This window comes from Syngnathus acus, chromosome 13, assembly GCF_901709675.1.
Source record: "Syngnathus acus chromosome 13, fSynAcu1.2, whole genome shotgun sequence".
NCBI classification, from domain to species: domain Eukaryota; kingdom Metazoa; phylum Chordata; class Actinopteri; order Syngnathiformes; family Syngnathidae; genus Syngnathus; species Syngnathus acus.
In genome coordinates this window covers 16110915-16129157 of record NC_051098.1, presented here as the reverse complement: position 1 = coordinate 16129157, position 18243 = coordinate 16110915, and the positions used below count along the sequence as shown (strand labels likewise).

The window sequence follows — 18243 nt, the reverse complement described above, 5'->3', positions numbered from 1 at the left end:
AAAGTATCACACAGTGATAAATTGCTAATTAAAAAAATAAAAACACAATACTTTACCTTGGCCTCTGACTGGTAAGACTTTTTGTTTTTTTGCATTATGTCCTTTTTTTTTTCTACAAGTTGTACATTGTCATTATCAATCACAAGCAAGTCTTATGCCCTGTAAGGTGGAAAGATTCATTTATGATATTACAATATTCTTTCAGCTCATGTCGCATTCGGAATCAAAAGAGATGCAAGAAAACAGAGATGGGACTGGCATGGTTTGCATCTATACAACCGTTTTCAGTCTCACTCATTTGTCAGAACTTAGTGAGCTGGCTTTGGCCTAACGTTTTGTTTACTTGATAGCCTTGTTTTGAAAACAAAAGAAAAAGATTTCACTCGGACCTCCACTTTGAATAGAAACACTAATACGCACGGCAGGCTAGTAGTTTGCGTTGCTTTTACGCGAGTTTAAAATTTTTTTCCTTTTGCTGAAAATACGTTCATGCTGGAATCCAATGGAAAAGGGAGCGGCGTTTTTCTTGTAAAAAGTAAAAACGCTTCATATAAAGGTCCGCTTTTCTTTGGGGACCTGCTACGACAGTTGATGCAGTCGCATGTTTGTTTGGTTTTTCCCAGTTTGTTAAGGTTCTCAAGGATAACCAAGGGGGGGGGGGGGGGGGGGGCATTAACCCTGTTTGTGGAAAACTAACGCTGGACTCCCCCTGATGATTAGAAAAATTCAACTGACCTTAAAGGTACCCTGTTATCTTAAGAGTTGCAAGTCGGACCCATTTTATAACGATTTATTATCAGTCTTTACTAGGATGGGCATAACAATATTGTCAGTCATTAACCTTAAAAAAATTTGGACAAATGGATTATTAATCCAAAGAGTTAAAAACATTCAGATTCATCTAGCCCAATAAAAGTGAGTATTTCATTTCCCCACAATGGAACCATATTGACGAAAATGCCCATCACTACAAGGTAATAAACCAAAAGTTTTTTTTAAATCATAAATATATCGCCTATAGAAAACGGTTCTCCATGACTGGATAGGCTTTCCCCTGACAGATAACAAAAGAGAGCATTGGACACTTTTTGATGGAACGTTACTAAGATCAACTGACGTTCTCACATATCGCCTCATGACTTTGCTTCACATGTGCGGTGTCTAAACGTGACCCATTCAAAATAACGCTTTTAACCCCTGAAGCCGTTCCTCTACGTTGACACGCTACCACTGCTAGCATCCAGGATGGTGAGCTAACGTGCTACAATGCGGGATGATGTCCTGCTTTTTTAAATCTAAATGCAGAACAACAACTGACACATTCCGAAATAAACAAAACAATGCGAGGAAGCTGAGGTTCTCTCTTACATACACACATTGCACAGAGAAGGAATTTAGAAAAGTCAACAATGAATGACAAGTCGATGAAATGATTCAACAGTGACGTCAACATTGCAAGTCTTACTCTCGCGCGCAGAAAAAGTCCCTGAACTAACGCAGGCTTTCATAGCACCATGATTTCACTAGTGCGCGCGCACACACGCGCATGCGCACACGCTCCTCTGTACAGTAAAAAGTAGCAAATAAAACAATTTGCTGGGAACGCACAGTCAAGCCTCACGCCGCATTTCCTCTATCTAATAACTCACGCTACTGATTCACAAGAGCATCAGCGCACTTTAAGGGGAACTAAACCCGAATGTTTTTAAAGCATGAATACATTGTATACACTAGCGCTAGTCTGTAATTATTTGAATTATTCATCATCGTGACAACACCACATTGGGCCAAACCATTGACGGAAAGTGACGTCAAAGCCAATTGAGCATTGAATCGTGTTGGCTGAGGGCGTTGAATTTCCCAGGCTGGTGTGTTATTTTTAAGCATCATTAACCATTTTAAAGTTTGGAAAATCACTTGAGAAAACAAATGAATGAACCATAATGATAAAGTGCTGTACAAGTCCGTCACCTCGAGGTTTTTTTAAAGACATAAACAAAAGAAAATATGCTGATGCGAAGAATTTGCCCGACAAGTGTCTTTAGCTTGTCGTTACTATCCGTCTATTGAATGAAGCCGAGGAATCCGCCGGAACTCGCCAATGTTTTTGAAATGACTCATACACAGCACCTGATATCAAAGATATAAACATTAAAAACAAAAACTTTTTGCTATCTTGGGTTTAGTTCCACTTTAAATGTAGAGGAATTCATGGGGATAAACATTCCATACGACACTTAAACAGTGAAAGCGGGTCTTGGCCAAGTTGAAATTAAAGCTATTAGTTGAAACACTGGCATGTTGAACATTCTCGGACCTTAGGGGATAGAAATAACAGCGCGCACACACACTCCTCATTGAGTCTTTGGAATGTGACACACACGCACACACGCGCCGATTCCACGATTTGATAATGCACACCGACATCCCCCAGTCAGCCACACGAGATTTACGCTTTGCATTTGCGCGGCATGCATGAACGAGTCGACTTGGTGGCTCTCCTTAAAACACGAGCGGTAAGTTATAGAGCACGAGTGCACATGCCACCTTGATATAACCGTGGGTAGACTCGGAATTAAAAAAAAAAGACAAAAGAAAGAGAAAGCGGAAAAGCGGATTGTAGTGTAGAAAAAAGGGTGATCTTATTTGAAGCTGCAGTTAGGCGCTTCTAAAAAAAAAAAAGCTGTGTGGTTTGTATAACAAGAAGTCACTGAGGCATAAAACAGTGAGGAAGTTGGGGGAGGTGACGTCCTGTGACAAAAACCCAGCCAGTGGGGTGCAGGACAGACTGTGTGTGTGTGCGTGTGTGCGTGAAGGGGAAAGTCAGTCCACTGTCGTCTCTTTCGGCACAGTAGAGGGTGTCTGGAAAGGAAAAAAGAGAAACGGTCACATTGAATTCATGTTGCCTTGTGATTGAAGTGTGATTTGCATACCACAAGTGGTACGTGGGCTCCCTCTGGTGGCGTGTGAAAGAATCACAGCGAAAGTACAGTTAAGTGTTTTGAACTTTAAAACTTGAGAATCACTTCTGTATTGCATCGCTAGTTATTGACTGCTTCTAGAAATAAAACATTTTGGGCTCGCTCCACATACATGGCATGAATTGTTCAAAGTCTCGCACCCTCCCTACCCGCCTCACCAGATGGAACCGCGGTGCCATTAGACAAAGATCTTGGCGAGTGCGTCGGCGCCGGCGCTGGCGATGAAGGGCTGCGAGCTATGGAAGGCCACGTCGTGAATGGCCTCGTCGTGCTTCTTCCTGTGGGCCGTGATCTCCTGCACGCACGTCCTGTTGTCGAGCATCCATAGGCGCACGGAGCAGTCGTGGCCTGCGGGTGGGAGAAACCAAATTTAGCAACAAAGAATTAGGAAAGTCAAATTTGGTTTGACGTGTGGAGTTTTGCTTGATGGAGGCCAAAAATAACAGGAATGTGGGTTAGTATTTTTTAAGACACCACAGAAAATGCCCCCTGGTGGATGCAAGTGTGATGACTTCAGTGTTGCAATTTTTAGGCAAGAACTGTAAATATTTTTTTAATACTTGTTTATTACCTCACAGTGGAACTAATATTAATTTTTTATGCGCAATCACGAGACATGATTTTTTTTCTTCTTTCCTCGCATCAACCAAACAAAATATATTAGAAATCTCTATCAAAATATTGCGCAATACGTTGACGTTCTATGAGATGAATTGTATATGTAAGATAGAAATTTGATTGCAACTCACTGCCCGAGATGAGGTAAGTGCCTTTTGGATCTGTAGTGAGACATGTAACTGCATCCAAGTGGGCCACCATGGAATGGACCACTGTACCTATGGAGAAAAAAAAGGAGGGTTGAATATTTACATGCTCTGGTGGTCCACAAAAGACTTGACCAATAAATATAAATGTGTGGGTACCTGTCTTGTTGTCCAAGAAGCGGATGGTGCGGTTCTCGTGTGCAGTGATGGAAAGGGGCTCAGATGGGTGACTGACCACACGGTTAATTAGTTCACTTCCTGCCAAGGAAAAGAAACAACCATTTCTCAACATGTACGACAACGTCTTGAGGCGGGAGTCTTGGACGTACCATCTTTGGTGTGCGTCTCTAGTGCCGTGATGCTCTGCTCCGTGTTGAGGTCATAAAGCAGAGTTTCGCCGGCGTCAAACGACACAACCACCTGGTTGGGGTCAGAAGCCACAAAGGCCACCGACGTGGGCGTCCCGTGTTCTGTCGAGACGGCGGGAGCGTGCCGTGTTACATATGTAAACAACAGGGGACCTCCCCTCCAGTGGCACACATGTAGCTACCTCTTTCCTTATTGATGACAGACAGGCAGGGGGCAGAGTTGAGCGGGTCCCAGATGCGAACGGTGCCGTCGGCTGAGCACGAAGCCAGCCGACGGTGGACTGCCGAGTATGTGAGACCCCACACGCTATCCTCGTGACCGGCCAGCACGCTGCTCTCGATGCCGGGATCTAATTAAGGTGGCCGTTTGTATCATAACAGCTCATGACAAGCCAATAGCTCAGCTGACTGACTGACTGACCGTAGTTATCGTAAGGATCCACATTGAGGTCCGGCATCTTCCAACACCGTACGCTTCCATCCAGGCCTCCGCTGTAGCAGGAGTCTCCATCTTCTCCCATAGTCAGTGACAAAACGGCACCACTGGATAAAGAGCGCAACGTGTTAGTTCGCTTTTCATTTATCCAGGCAAAACAACAAGTGTCTCATGTCATTCTTTCTTGGCCATGTTTGGACTCACCTGTGCGCTCTAAATGTGTAGATGGGCTCAACATCTAAAGCAGCGTTTCTGTGGAAGAAAACACTTTGCTTAACCTTAAGAGGTCACATCTACACTACACACAAAATTACATACTAGAGTATTTGTTCAATTGGCAATAATACAGTGATGCCTTGAGATAACTCCCGAAACACCTTTTGAAGTTGGTCACCTCTGCTCAAATCGCGTCAACAAATTATTCGATTCTGCCCATGAGTTGAAATTATTAATACATTAATCAGTATTTGCTTTAGTTTTTTGTGTTTTCCGAATAAAAAATAACAGGAATGAGACAATATTATCCATCTACATGTGTTGCTCTACCTTTTGTGTTCAAATATCCATTGCTTAAACAGTTATTGCAACACAGATGTTAGCCATTAGCCCATCTATGGCATTTTGTTAGCATTAAGCTGCCAAAGCTGAAGATGAGTTGTTGTTTTTTTAAAAGCACAGAAGAATTCTTGGTTTTATGTTTAGTTTAACGGTAAACCTCGGCTGAGTGACAGTCCAGCCAGCAAACACAGCGCTGGTATGATTTGTGCTTGCAAATGGGCCAAAACTATAGCTTGCACTGAATTACATTTTGAAGGTCAGGGGGTTCCTACTTTTTGGAATGCATGGCCTTATTGAGGTTCCATAGTTTGAGGGTTCCATCTTCCGAGGCCGTGAGCAGCACCGCCTGGCCGGGATGAAACGTCAACGCGCGGATGGCGTCAAAGTGGCTGCGCAGGGTGAAACGGGGGTTCCACGTCTTCTTGAACTCCTCCCTGTTATCCTGCATCTGTGACGCACACATAGGGTTACATCATCAAAGCGGGAATCAGCTCACCGCTTCTGAAGGGTTGAACCCTATCCGGTGTGGCCGAGGGAGCAAATGTGTTAATTACATCCATGGAGAGATCGTTGTCATTGGCGACGGTGAGATCAGCCAGTTCGCCCAAGTTCATGTCTCCGCCTCCGACTGCGTCCATTATGAAGACATCCGAGGAGAAACCCAGGGCACCACCTGCAGGTTTGGAGTGTGAGTGCGTGCCAGTCCCGCCAATATCACAGTTACAGAAACGTAACAGCAAAATAGTGAAAGTCATTCTTGTCTAAATCGGGATCCTGTTACTTTCCAACCAGCTGGCATACTGGAAGAATATATTTATAGATGGAGGAGAAACTCGACCCCTCCATCTTATTTGGGGATCAAAACGACAAGCATGCATTTGGGAAAACAGAGAAGCGATTCGATTCTTTTGACTGAGGGGGGGAGTCTTACCTTCGCCAGAGCGAGCTTGTCCCGATACAGAAGGGGGCGGGGCAGGCATTGCGGGGTAGTCCGGCATCATGCCTTGTAACTTGTTCCTGCGGTTCTCTGAACCCGACGACAGGAGAGACACAACACATCCAGTCATGGGGATAGAATGTGGATGATATTGAAGGCCAAATGGAGATAAAAAGATAAAGATTGAATTCTGATTTATGTGTGGGAGACAACTTGGACATGTACAGGCTGCATGCATGATACTCGCTCATGATGAAATGACCCCAAGGAGAGAGAAGGAGGGAGAGAGAGAGAGAGAGAGAGAGAGAGAGAGAAAGAGACAGATGACAGTAACACAGTGCTAGAAGTCACAGACAGAGACAAAGAGACAGGCAGTTGGGAAAAGAGGTTGGTTTTATTGACAAGAAGAGATGCTGAAACATAATGAGAAGTAACTCATAAAAAAGGTGAGTGTGTGAGGAAGTGGGGAAAGACAGATACAACGGTGGCAGGGGGAGGGGGGGTTGGAAGGGATGCTATGGCAGCTTCGTACCTAACTCCCGTCCGTCCCCTGAGATCCTGGCCTCGCCCGCCCCCTCCCCATCCTCCCCGGATCCCAGAAAGTCAAATTCGCTCAGGGCGTCTTCCGAGTCGTCCTCGTCCTCCTCGTCCTCCGGGTCCAGGTCTGTGGTCATGGGCTCGGAAACCATCTGAAGGGGAAACAATAAAAAAATTTGAGAAAAACATGACATATTATGTTCAAACATTTCAAAAAACAAGAGTTTCAATGATCAAATTGACTGTAATACGTAAAAAGTGTTGCGATTCGGTTAATCGCGCGGCACCGTTTCCATCTTCGGCCACTAGTAGGCAGCACGGTACTGCACCGTCGCACCTTTACTCGAGACTTTCTGCTCTTGCGAGGGCCATCGATGCAGTCTGTCGCCATGCCTTGGAAGTCGTCGTCCTCGTCGCTGTCGTCTTCATCGTCGTCTTCGCATCCGTGCAGGAAGGGGATCTTATCGAGCACCGATCCGCCGAGACGTTCCTTTGAGCTTTCTTTGCCTGCGTTCCTACAAATGGATGAAGTCAGCCTCTCTGAATAACAGCAAGCAAAACAAGATAGTCTCCCTCTTACCTCTTGATTTGTTCTTCTATCTGTCTGACCAACAAAGATTCTCCAGCTGCCCGCGGCTCCGGGGAGGATTCGGGCGGCGGAGGCCCGTTGGCCTCGGGGCTGCTTCGCCCGAGCAGGGAGCGCACTCGCTTTGAACGCATGTCTAGTATGGTGTCCGAGTAGCCCACTTCCTCGAGATATCTATGATGACAGGAAACAGATACACATCATCACCTCCGCGTGAAATTGACAAAAAAATGACGAGCCAATAAATCATAGCACATCACAACCCAATTTTCAAATATGATACAATAGGCTTTTGGTGCAATATGACATTATTTTTATTTCTTTGGGTCTATGATGTCGCCTTTGAAGTTGAAATAGTTAAAGATTTGTTTTAGTGTTGACAGGCAGGCTTTGAAAAAAATTCCCAGCCTGACTGTTCGCAAGGTGGTGCTACGGTAAACCTTTTAACTCTTGTTTTTATTGAGCGTGACTACATTTAAAGACTGCAACTCTAATGAAATGCCTGAAACAATCTTTAAAGAAAAATCGATTTTAATAGAATACTCATGAAGTGGCTTTGCCATGAACGTTAGTTAGGACACCACAAGCCAGTCATCCATGTGGTAATTTCTGACACTGAAATGGACTATTCTTTATGAGACTTACTTGCGTAGTAGCTGACGTCCTTCCTTCCATGACATTTGATTGGCTGGCTCAGAATCGGACTCAGCTGGGCCATTGGGAACTATGGAGAGCAAATAAATGAAGTACTAACAACTTGTTTGAAGTCACAGTAAAAGCATTTTAGTGACAACAGAGGATAAGATAACATCCATTTAAATCTAGCACAAGAGATAAGGACGTCAACCTACTGGGTTCTGCTTCCATCTCTGGTTTCTTGTCACCAGGACTCAGGTCATTTCCTGTCTTCAGCTTTTGGTGTTTTGCCCTGAACACATGCGCAAGACCACAAGGGGGCCCCGTTACAAGAGAATCACAATTGGTGGCAAGCTTCACCCTCGAAAACTCCTCCAAGACAAAATGAAATATTTGGACTTCCCGAGCAATTGGAGTCTTACCTTTCTTGTTTGAGGGCATATTCCAACATTTTAATCCGTCTCACAAGGTACTGTTTTGTGTTCTCTTGTCCTTTCCGCTCACCTTGCAGGAATGCTACCTGAGCCTGAAAGCACACATGGACATGTTGATTATTAGCAACATGCTAATATGATCCAATACAAAAGCAGTATCAAAAACCTTTTTTTTTTTTTTTTTTTTTATTTGACTTGCAAGCAATGACTTGAGTGTGTGTGTGTCTGACTTAATTTTATTAACCTAATGACATTTCCTAAAACCAGTTCATTTCGTTGGGGGGGGGGAAAAAAGAACATTATTAAATTTGTGAAGGCATTCTGTTTTACTGTTTGTAAGGGTCTATCTAAATAATATATGGTGCCCGTGTCTATTTATAGCTCGCTATAGGAACAGAGTGCAACTGCTCGAAAAAAAAAGGAATAAATAACAAGCACTGCGTCAATTTTATTTAATAAGTGAGAAGACTGAACACAAAAAGATGACGAGGTTGGCAAACAAGACTTATGAGAAGTCGTGGGAGCAAATGTTAAGTAGAGGGTTGTGGACGAGAGTTTTTATTTTTAAACTCGTTCTAACCGAGCTCTCAGTGCGCAGCTGCACGAGAAGGGGGAAAAACAAGAAAACACTGGCCAGATTCAAATGGCCCTGCACGGTTAAGACACATCCTTCCTTTATGCGCTTCCTTTCTCTTTTTCCGTCAGTTTCCTTCCTCGCGGAGCAGATAAAACACCTACCTTGAGGAAAGAAGTTGTCAAGCAAAAATAGAAAAGCCTGATGGAATCGTTACAGTATTTTTTCAATATGAAAACGATTAAAAATGCAAATCTTGGTTTCAGATTGAATCCATGATTTGGAGACACCGAGAGAATTGCTCATGGTGGAAGTCTGCGCTCCACAGAGAGCAATTGAAGTTCATCTTTAATCAAGGAAGACACATCCGCCTCCGACAGATTAAGGAGCCGCAAAAAAAGCAAGTACGAGCAAGTAAGCAATGCGCAATAGTGCCACGCTTGGAATAAACACATTCGCAGTCCTTACTCTGCCCCCACATGTATCTGGAAGAAGTAGAACAATCTAAAAACATGGTCTCAAGAGAGAGCCACTTGGTCTACTTGAGAGGGCAGTCAGTCAGTCTCACACACACACACACAAGCACACACACAAGCACACACACAAGCACACACACAAGCACACACACGCACACACACACAGTCTTGTAACAACCTTCGGAGGCCTGCTGGATAATCTACCAAGGCAACCTCGCTGATGCGGCTGCCGAGTAATCCTGATTAATGCGATGTGATTTTCCATGCTTATCGCAGACTTTTGGAGAGAATTGTCCGAGTTGGCAACGTGATGGTACGCAAAACAACGCAAAGTTTGTTTTAGGCCCAGACGTGTCTTTGGGGGGTTATCTAAGAACCTAGAGTACATTATGAATTGCTGTGGTTGATGTTAGCGGGTTGGCAACGTGGGCCTTTCCAAGTGTAACTGATTTGATGGAATCACGACGGGCATAAGGTGTTGCTTTTATATTCAAATAAGTTAGGAAATAAAAATGATATGCTAAACTATGAGCAAGTCTTAAATTATAATTCAATTGAATTACTATTATGGAATGGAATGATATGGCGATGAGAAGACATCATCCTGTTCTTTTCTCCTATGCCCAGATCCCAGTTCAGATTGGGACGAGCCTGATCTTGTTAATGTGTAGGATCCGTGCCAGCTCACTATTGCGTGTTCACTCACAGCAAGAAGAAAAGAAGCGCTGTGGGATTTTTTTTTTTTTTTTGCCGAACCAGCAGTGAGGTAGGACAGGACATATTTGCACTGAGAGTCATGTAATACAACGCTCACCTTGAGCCTCTGGTCATTTTCTGTGTGTCATGAGGATAAACAAACAAAAGATCTCAAGTACAAAGAAGCAATGATGCAAGCAAAAGCCGTCCTGCCACCTGATCTCTCCTTCCTGTGAGTGGGATTTCATCCCCCCCCCAAAAATACAGTGTGCTGACCCACTGGAGTGTTGTGCTAGATAGTAAGTAATAAGACGGATGTACATAAACACAATAGTGTAGGAGGAAGACGCGCTCCACAAGCCTGCAGTACATATGGATATTGTAAAGTGTGTCATGGCTGAGAGCACAATCCTATTAATTACTGATGATCCCGTGAGCCGAGCTAAACAGGAAGTGACATCTTATGGGCCTCCAGAAATGTATCCTACTTGCATTAATGTAAGGCGTCTCACATGAGAACAGCAGCTGTTCCCCGTCTATTAACTTTAGCGGGACATACAAAAATCAAGGTTTTAAATCAGGGACAATTTTGCAAACACTACGGAAGGTCAAAGCTGTCACGCCAAACCAAATTTCCAAAGTGTGAGGCAGACTTGCCTCACCCATGACGGACGGACTTTGGTCTGTTTTATTGCCGCTATAAGGATTCGGCATGGACCGACCAAGACCTAACCACAATCTCCGGACCTATTGCTGTGGAGGATCCTGGATTGCCTGACCAAGACAGAAGAACAAGGCCACTGGCACCTGTCTCCTGCGGGACCTCCCACCTGGTCCAGTGCGAGGGGGGTGGGGGGGGGGGGGGGGTCGTCATTCCTGCCTTGACAGTGAAGACACGCAACCACAGGTGGCCTTCCACATGAAAAAAAAAAAAAATGCCACATGGTTTTTCCTGTCAAGGCGACAAGAACTTCCCACGAGTAGTCACGCAGCCGTGAAACGATAGATGACGCCGACATACGACAGGAGGTGAGGATTCTTAATTTACAAGTGCAGCTGACATGTGGACCAATACATGTTAGTAAACGCGCAAGGCCAGGAGGCCACGCTAACCGGCATGTTGAGCGTTCCAAAGCCAGACGCGTGTGGCCGTCAGGTGATTAAACGGAGGCCAGGTCATCTCTGTCTGTGCTCACGGAAGATGGTGCTAAAGGAATACGTCGTAAAAGACGCCATTAAAAGACACGGCAACGCTCCGGTTCAGAGCGCCGCCGTTGATTTCTCACCACGGCGTCCATAAGAGCATCGAGTGCAGCTTTATTGTTCATCCATATTTTATCAGGCTTCTATTTATACCCAGCAAGATAGGATTGGCGGGCAGGGAAGCAGGGTGAGTAAAAGTGTTGAGTAACAATGTGTTGTCACAAGTTCCGGTTATGTTATATTTATAAGCGGCATCAGGATAAGACAAGAAAAGTGGACTCATTCAATCATTTTCGATGTGCTTTGTAAAAATCTCTGCCTCACACACATCTGTGCTATACCTGGGAGTTATCAGGGTACTTCATTTTTCCAAACTTGGAAAGTCATATAAAAGCCAAGCTGGCCTTTTGATTGTTTTTGCTGTCTTCTTCTAAAAGAGGATAGTGACACTTTCACCCCTGACCTGTGAGGCTTAGCAGTGATGTCACTGACGGTTGTCTTTAGGTGTTTCTTTGCAGCTCTCACAATGTTTCTGTCATCAACTTCCGTCCGTCTATATCCTTGGCCCACCTGCTCAATGCATACCAATACTTTGATGAATTTTTCTCTCAGCTTCAAAATGGTTTGCTTTTCTCTCTTCGGAAGCTCCCTGCCCGGTCTTCCTGTTTGCTTAACAGCAAATGCAATTTTCACACACCAAAGGAGAACAACGTAATCTTCAGCCATCAATCTCAAAAGCAACAACTGAGCAACATCCGCATCAGTCACTTGTTCCAATACTTTTGCTCACTTGAAAAGTTGGTAGCTTCAAATAAAAGGTGCCCTGTCCTGAGTGGTTAAATGAAAATACCATCCAAATAAAAAAATGGAATCATCTCTGGTCATTTGCAAGGTTGAGTGATGGATCGCGCATTCAGACCGTTCATCTCAATATTTATACGTATGTTTTACAAGTAGACAACCTGATTCTATGAGTTTTATGGAAAAACACTTTACATCACGTCAAGAGATCCTTTATCCAGAGTTTGTGGTGTCAATCACTGTGGAATAGCAGCTCACTTTAACGTTAGCCATTTAGCATGTTGTCATCTGATTGACCACTGAGGGTGTTGCACTGTATTGTTTCCCAAGACCGCGTCAAAAGGTAGAAATAATACAATAGTATGGTTCAAAACATGTCAACATTCCGAATGTACGGGGTAAACATTAAAACCATTTACCCGAAGTTCGTCTCTCTCCGCCTCCCAGCGGTATTTCTCGGCCTGGAAGCGTCCCCATTCGTACTGGATGAAGTGCAGGATCCCGGGAAGAGTCATTCCCGAATCGCCCTCCTGCTGTGATTCGCGGAGGTGTGACGATCCGGGCATGGCCCCGACCGCCGCGGCCGCCGCCGCTGCTGCTGCTACCATTCCTCCAGTAGCGGCTACTGGTACTGACTGGCCCGGTGCTGCTTTGGGCCCGTTTGGGTTGCGCCCCGCTCCGCCGCCTCCGAAGTTCGGGTTCGGTCCTCCACCGGATCTGTCCGCCTCCATTTTAACCGTTCAACCCTTCGCCAGGTTAAGAACGCGGAAACGGGCAAAATGTACGGACAATAATAATGATAAAGCGCCAGTGCCCTCCTTGTTAACCCAGCCGCACTTCGTTGAAGGCTACGCTCCTTTCTTCCCTTTCTCACAAGCACAGAGCAAAATTACTATGCCGTCGATACAATACTACACATCCGCTTTTTAACTTTCACAATAAAACATATTTGAATCACTTGTTAGTCACACGAGTGTATTGTAGGTCTGAGTCCACCGAATTTGCCACAATACAACATCTTCTGGCTTTATTCAACTTCAGATGAAGTTTGATTGTTGGATTATCATCATATAAAATGTAGACATTTTAGTAGTACTCTTATTTTGATAATCCGTAATACGTTTCCTCCTCCTTGTATTTGCTACTGGAAATACCCAACTGTAAATGTCAAATAAAGAGCCATGTTTTCTGTAATAAACATCGAATGCGTCGCCAGGGGAGATCGTTTCCTGCCATTTTGTGAGCAGGGAATGTTTTGTGGCTAATGAAGTTAGCACTAATAACACATATTTCCCGGTTTTACGGCGATGCGCTTTTACTAATCCAGTGTCAACTTTCAATGTATTTAGGATAGAAAAAAAGTCGTCCTAGCACGATTAGCTCACCTTACCGTAAATGCTAATTTGAGTGGTGTGTTTGATTTCGGTCTGAACATTTATTTTGAATTACACAAACCGGAAGCAATTACGTTGTCAGCGTGTAGCGGTACAGACGCTCGAAAGCTAACCCGTTAGCTAAAGGCTATTGGACAGCTGTCCAGTCTGTTCCCAGTTCCCCTAGGTAGCCTCACGCACTGATGTTACTACGTTTAGCTATGCACCGAGATGTTATAAACGTTTAGCTATGCACTGTGCAGTATGTATTAGTCTAAGATGTAATGTAACTGGCATACTCGTTCCTGCCAGGTAAGCTCAAAAGAGCGAAGTTGCCAGAGGTGGGACCCAGCCGGAGGACCATATCAGCGCTCACGTGAAGCTTATTGAAAGTCACAATGAAACGCCTATCGGCGTTCTGCAAATTATTGCAAAGAAGAAATAATGACGAGTTGGTGAGTAACTTGTGATTGTGAAAAAAATTATCATAATTTCATAAAACTCAGGTGCTGCATTAGGTGGAATTATTATTGTATGAATATTAGCAGCAGTACTGAATATATAACAGATATCTTCTGGCAAGTGATGTGAATTTATAACCATATATTATTGTAATAAAGCAAAATGATGCTGTCGAGCAGAAAGTTCAAATCTCCAAAACCATGACTTTCCAATGAACTAAAATCAAGTCATGTTTGTTGAGCCATTAACATTGCATCAAATAGATCAAGCTAACTATTTACCTTGGTCAGTAAATTCGAAAGAAAAACCGTCGTGAGGATAAGCGGTCTGCAAGATGAATGAATGAATGGAAGAAAAATCCTGGCTCCATCGAAGCTGCAATAGCTATGAGACCAGGAACAGAAAAAAACAGAATACATGCGTTTCCTCTGTGTTACAGCTTGTCCGTTCCTCTGACACCAATGGGGACCTCAAGGTTTGAGTTCTTCATCCAAACAACACCGGAGACTTACTTAGTCCTCTCGTAGCCATGCGGATCACTTTATGCCAAGGCGTGTTAACCGGGGCCATCATCCTCAACCTCCTCATCCTTTACTACGTGTCTCGAGCTCAGCAGCAAATGATGGAGAAGAGGAAGGAACACGGCAGGGCCACCAGGAGGGCTGCCTTACCTGGCTCTGCTCTGGAGGGAGGCATAGGATTCATTGGGCCTGGAGGTGAGCCCAGAATGGCAGGCGTGTCAAATAATAACCATCGGAGCCCACGCGTGACCGTGCTTCTCCGCGAGTTTGAAAACTTTGAGAATTACGTCGGGGATGTCGCCAATGCCTTCCTGAGACAAAGACCCGAGCTCCCCTTTCTGGTTGTGGCCGACACACCACCGTACCCGCCTCTGGATCTTCCGGATGGCTCTCGCCTCCTGCTGCTTTCACCGAGCCCGGACCAGCCACCGCAAGCGCACAGGCCCGAGTTTCACGTCCAGACGGAGTTTGCGCTTCTCGTACCGGACGGTGTGGAATTGGAGCCGTCTCGAGCTATTGATAGGCTGATTAAGGAGCTGGAAGGCGAGGGTGGCGGTCCGGTAAGGCTGGTGGCTTCACCCGTTTTGTCTCGATCCGCTGTACAGTGTCTCCATCTGAGGGTGAACCTCCGCGAGTGGACCGCTACTTACTCAACCGCTGCGTCCGGGAGTAGCGGCAGCGTATGCACGGCCTTGCACGGCGACGCCGTGGTGCTCATCCGCACGGAGGATCTATTTAATCTTTCGGTGCCGCTCGGCCGGCCCTTGTTCTCCTCGCTCTTCATCCAGACCACGCTGAGGGGCTGGAAGGTGAAGCTATTAGAGAGCCCTTGTTTCTCAGCCAACCACCGACCCCTCTTCAGCTCGGCTCACAACCAGTGGAAGGCGGACACTCGCTTGAAGGAGGCCACGGGGAAGCTGATGAGGAGCTTCGGTTTGAAGCGTCTCCTGCTGCCAGAGGGGAAGGAGCAGTGGCACGGCTGCGGCAAGGAGACGGCCCGCTGCTTCGGCACAGTGCAGGACGACACGCCGGACTACCTCTATCTGGATCGCTGGACGCCTCCGTGTTGTTTGCGTGCACTTCGAGAAACCGCCAAATACGTCATTAACATCCTGGAGAGCTCTGGGGTGCGCTACTGGCTCGAAGGCGGCTCTCTGTTAGGCGCCGCCCGTCACCAGGACATCATCCCGTGGGATTACGACGTGGATCTGGGAATCTACCTGGAGGACGTGCCCAACTGCGATCACTTGAAGAATCTGGACTCCGGCTCACTGGTGGACGCCAATGGCTACGTGTGGGAACGCGCGGTGGAGGGCGACTTCTACAGGGTGCAGTACAGCGAGGCCAACCACCTGCACGTGGACCTGTGGCCCTTCTACCCCCGCAACGGCGTCATGACCAAAGACACGTGGACGGAGCACAAGCAGGACATGGAGTTTCCGGAACATTTCCTGCAGCCGCTCGTGCCCATGCCCTTTGCTGGCATCAACGCCTACGGTCCGAATAACCATCGCGCCTTCTTGGAGCTCAAGTTCGGAGAGGGGGTTGTCGAGAACCCTCAGTACCCCAACCCTGCCAGGAAAAGATTAGACCGGGCCAAATTATGAGGACACCTCAAGTTTGGACTTTGAGTGACTCTGTGTTGATCTAATTTAATGCTGAATGTTGTGAACAAACTAACAAACAAAACTCTGGACGCGCTGATCTGTAACGTTTACAGATCCCCCCAAAAAAATGGTTTACAATACAATGTGTATGTTGTACAATAGTGTAAAATGACTGTGTACATTTTCACTGTTGATTTGATGACTGTACATTCATGTAAGGGTAAATATGTTTTGCCCTTATTTGGCTTTTTTTGTGGATTCACCTTGGTTTACAACTTTGCATTGATTTTGTTGAGTCGTTGTTGCACACTTGAAAGTATGTTATGTTGTTTACATGGGATGAATCGAAAAGTCTTTGTTGTTGTTGTGACTTTGGAGAGCTTATAAGGAGCATAAGCACACTACTACAGTTGTTGTGAGAACACTTGTCTTGAATAAATCATCTTGCTCTACTGTAAAACAATATTTAAACTTGCTCTTGAACACTAGGTGGCGCAATCTCTCTATAATGGTGCCTTTTCCTCCTGATATCAAAAGTACTATACTGTACAACAGTTGGTATATTTTGTCACTGGGCAAGTAGCACATGTCATGCTATGGGGAGAGCGTCCTAATTCCATTAAGTAGCTTTGCACCTGTCCATGCAGCACACTGTATATATCTGACCCCATTCCTATCAACAGCAGTGCTTGGATACATTTAACACAGTGGTGAATTTAGCTAGTATCTCAAACCTCAGATACAACAACCCTGTAAAAACACCACCATTAAATCATAAAAACAAATTTATTGCTTCAAACTGACATGACTTAATTGCCCCCCCCCTCCCTTCCCCTTGTGCAGACATCAAAATATAAAACACAACTTGACAGAATTGCATAGTATGTAGCCAGCAACCAAAGTGTTCATTCATCCCAACCTTGTACCAGAGTAAAGATAAAATTATGTAATGAATGGATGAATGTCCTTTAGTGTATGTGTGCGTGTGTGTGTGTGTGTGGGGGGGGTTAGTGAAACAGGCTAAGAAATGCAAAACAAACCCTCCAAAGGGACTGATATTCCCAATATGAGGAACATAGAAAGTCTGTATTATTGACCAAGTAACCCATATAGTACCAAAACATTTGGAATAGTTTTCAAAACCAACAGAGAGGGCTAAAGATGGTAAAAAGATTTGGCAAAAGAAAAAATCAGTTTCCCAATAGTCATTTATCATTAACTTTTTTTTTAGCGTCAATTAAATATTTGCACAGGGCCAGTGACGTGACAGTAAAGACGAGCAGGTGTAAATTGTAGCAAAAGTACCTGTAATAAATTACTTTTTGGGATATAGCTTATAGAAAATCATTGGTCTTCTACATTCACTTAACCACAGGGAGCATACAGAGCAGGTGTAAATTGTAACAAAAGTACCTGCTATAAATTTATCGCTTCAAACTGACATGACTTAATTGCCCCCCCTCTCCCTTCCCCTTGTGCAGACATATGAAAATATAAAACACAACTTGACAGAATTGCATAGTATGTAGCCAGCAACCAAAGTGTTCATTCATCCCAATTTTGTACCAGAGTAAAGATAAAATTATGTAATGGATGGATGAATGTCCTTTAGTGTATGTGTGCGTGTGTGTGTGTGTGGGGGGGGGGGGGGGGGTAGTGAAACAGGCTAAGAAATGCAAAACAAACCCTCCAAAGGGACTGATATTCCCAATATGAGGAACATAGAAAGTCTGTATTATTGACCAAGTAACCCATATAGTACCAAAACATTTGGAATAGTTTTCAAAACCAACAGAGAGGGCTAAAGATGGTAAAAAGATTTGGCAAAAGAAAAAATCAGTTTCCCAATAGTCATTTATCATTAACTTTTTTTTTAGCGTCAATTAAATATTTGCACAGGGCCAGTGACGTGACAGTAAAGACGAGCAGGTGTAAATTGTAGCAAAAGTACCTGTAATAAATTACTTTTTGGGATATAGCTTATAGAAAATCATTGGTCTTCTACATTCACTTAACCACAGGAAGCATACAGAGCAGGTGTAAATTGTAACAAAAGTACCTGCTATAAATTTATCGCTTCAAACTGACATGACTTAATTGCCCCCCCCCCTCCCTTCCCCTTGTGCAGACATATCAAAATATAAAACACAACTTGACAGAATTGCATAGTATGTAGCCAGCAACCAAAGTGTTCATTCATCCCAACCTTGTACCAGAGTAAAGATAAAATTATGTAATGGATGGATGAATGTCCTTTAGTGTATGTGTGCATGTGTGTGGGGGGGTTTAGTGA

The 18243-nt window shown here is 44.7% G+C and overlaps 2 protein-coding genes and 2 long non-coding RNA genes across 5 annotated transcripts; 3 read left to right on the top strand and 1 right to left on the bottom strand.

Moving 5' to 3' along the window:
• Positions 1 to 102: 102 nt before the first annotated feature.
• Positions 103 to 12886, bottom strand: strn4 (striatin, calmodulin binding protein 4). 2 transcript variants are annotated; one of them, XM_037267509.1, is made up of 19 exons: positions 12407 to 12718; positions 8226 to 8329; positions 8019 to 8095; positions 7813 to 7891; positions 7162 to 7341; positions 6919 to 7096; positions 6577 to 6733; positions 6039 to 6134; positions 5662 to 5780; positions 5380 to 5555; positions 4754 to 4801; positions 4535 to 4656; positions 4296 to 4463; positions 4075 to 4215; positions 3905 to 4003; positions 3731 to 3817; positions 3140 to 3329; positions 2934 to 2956; positions 103 to 2862 (listed from the first exon to the last, which is right to left on the bottom strand). In XM_037267509.1, exons 1-17 carry the CDS (start codon positions 12716 to 12718, stop codon positions 3160 to 3162), a joined length of 2313 nt encoding a protein of 770 aa, XP_037123404.1. In that variant the 3' UTR covers positions 103 to 2862; positions 2934 to 2956; positions 3140 to 3159. The 2 variants fall into 2 exon arrangements, with proteins under 2 accessions (XP_037123404.1, XP_037123405.1); XM_037267510.1 differs by lacking the exon at positions 2934 to 2956 and having other exon boundaries at positions 12407 to 12886.
• On the top strand, positions 1391 to 17245 carry LOC119132344. Its single transcript, XR_005099847.1, has 3 exons — positions 1391 to 1402; positions 1478 to 1482; positions 17135 to 17245. It is a non-coding gene; the product is annotated as an uncharacterized LOC119132344 (long non-coding RNA).
• On the top strand, positions 10240 to 16791 carry LOC119132345. Its single transcript, XR_005099848.1, has 3 exons — positions 10240 to 10251; positions 11185 to 11187; positions 16488 to 16791. It is a non-coding gene; the product is annotated as an uncharacterized LOC119132345 (long non-coding RNA).
• LOC119132338 (fukutin related protein) lies at positions 13435 to 16410 on the top strand. Its single transcript, XM_037267511.1, has 2 exons — positions 13435 to 13815; positions 14262 to 16410. Exon 2 carries the CDS (start codon positions 14352 to 14354, stop codon positions 15948 to 15950), a length of 1599 nt encoding a protein of 532 aa, XP_037123406.1. The 5' UTR covers positions 13435 to 13815; positions 14262 to 14351; the 3' UTR covers positions 15951 to 16410.
• Positions 17246 to 18243: the final 998 nt, after the last annotated feature.

What these genes read in the sequence shown, in the direction of transcription:
- strn4 (XM_037267510.1), bottom strand. Translation starts at nt 12,718, where the DNA reads ATGGAGGCGGACAGATCCGGTGGAGGACCGAACCCGAACTTCGGAGGC. An exon ending in ATAGAAGAACAAATCAAGAG is followed by an intron (nt 7,097 to 7,161) that starts GTAAGAGGGAGA and finishes ATCCATTTGTAG; the next exon opens with GAACGCAGGCAAAGAAAGCT. An exon ending in TGTCATCAATAAGGAAAGAG is followed by an intron (nt 4,216 to 4,295) that starts GTAGCTACATGT and finishes CCGTCTCGACAG; the next exon opens with AACACGGGACGCCCACGTCG.
- LOC119132338 (XM_037267511.1), top strand. Translation starts at nt 14,352, where the DNA reads ATGCGGATCACTTTATGCCAAGGCGTGTTAACCGGGGCCATCATCCTC.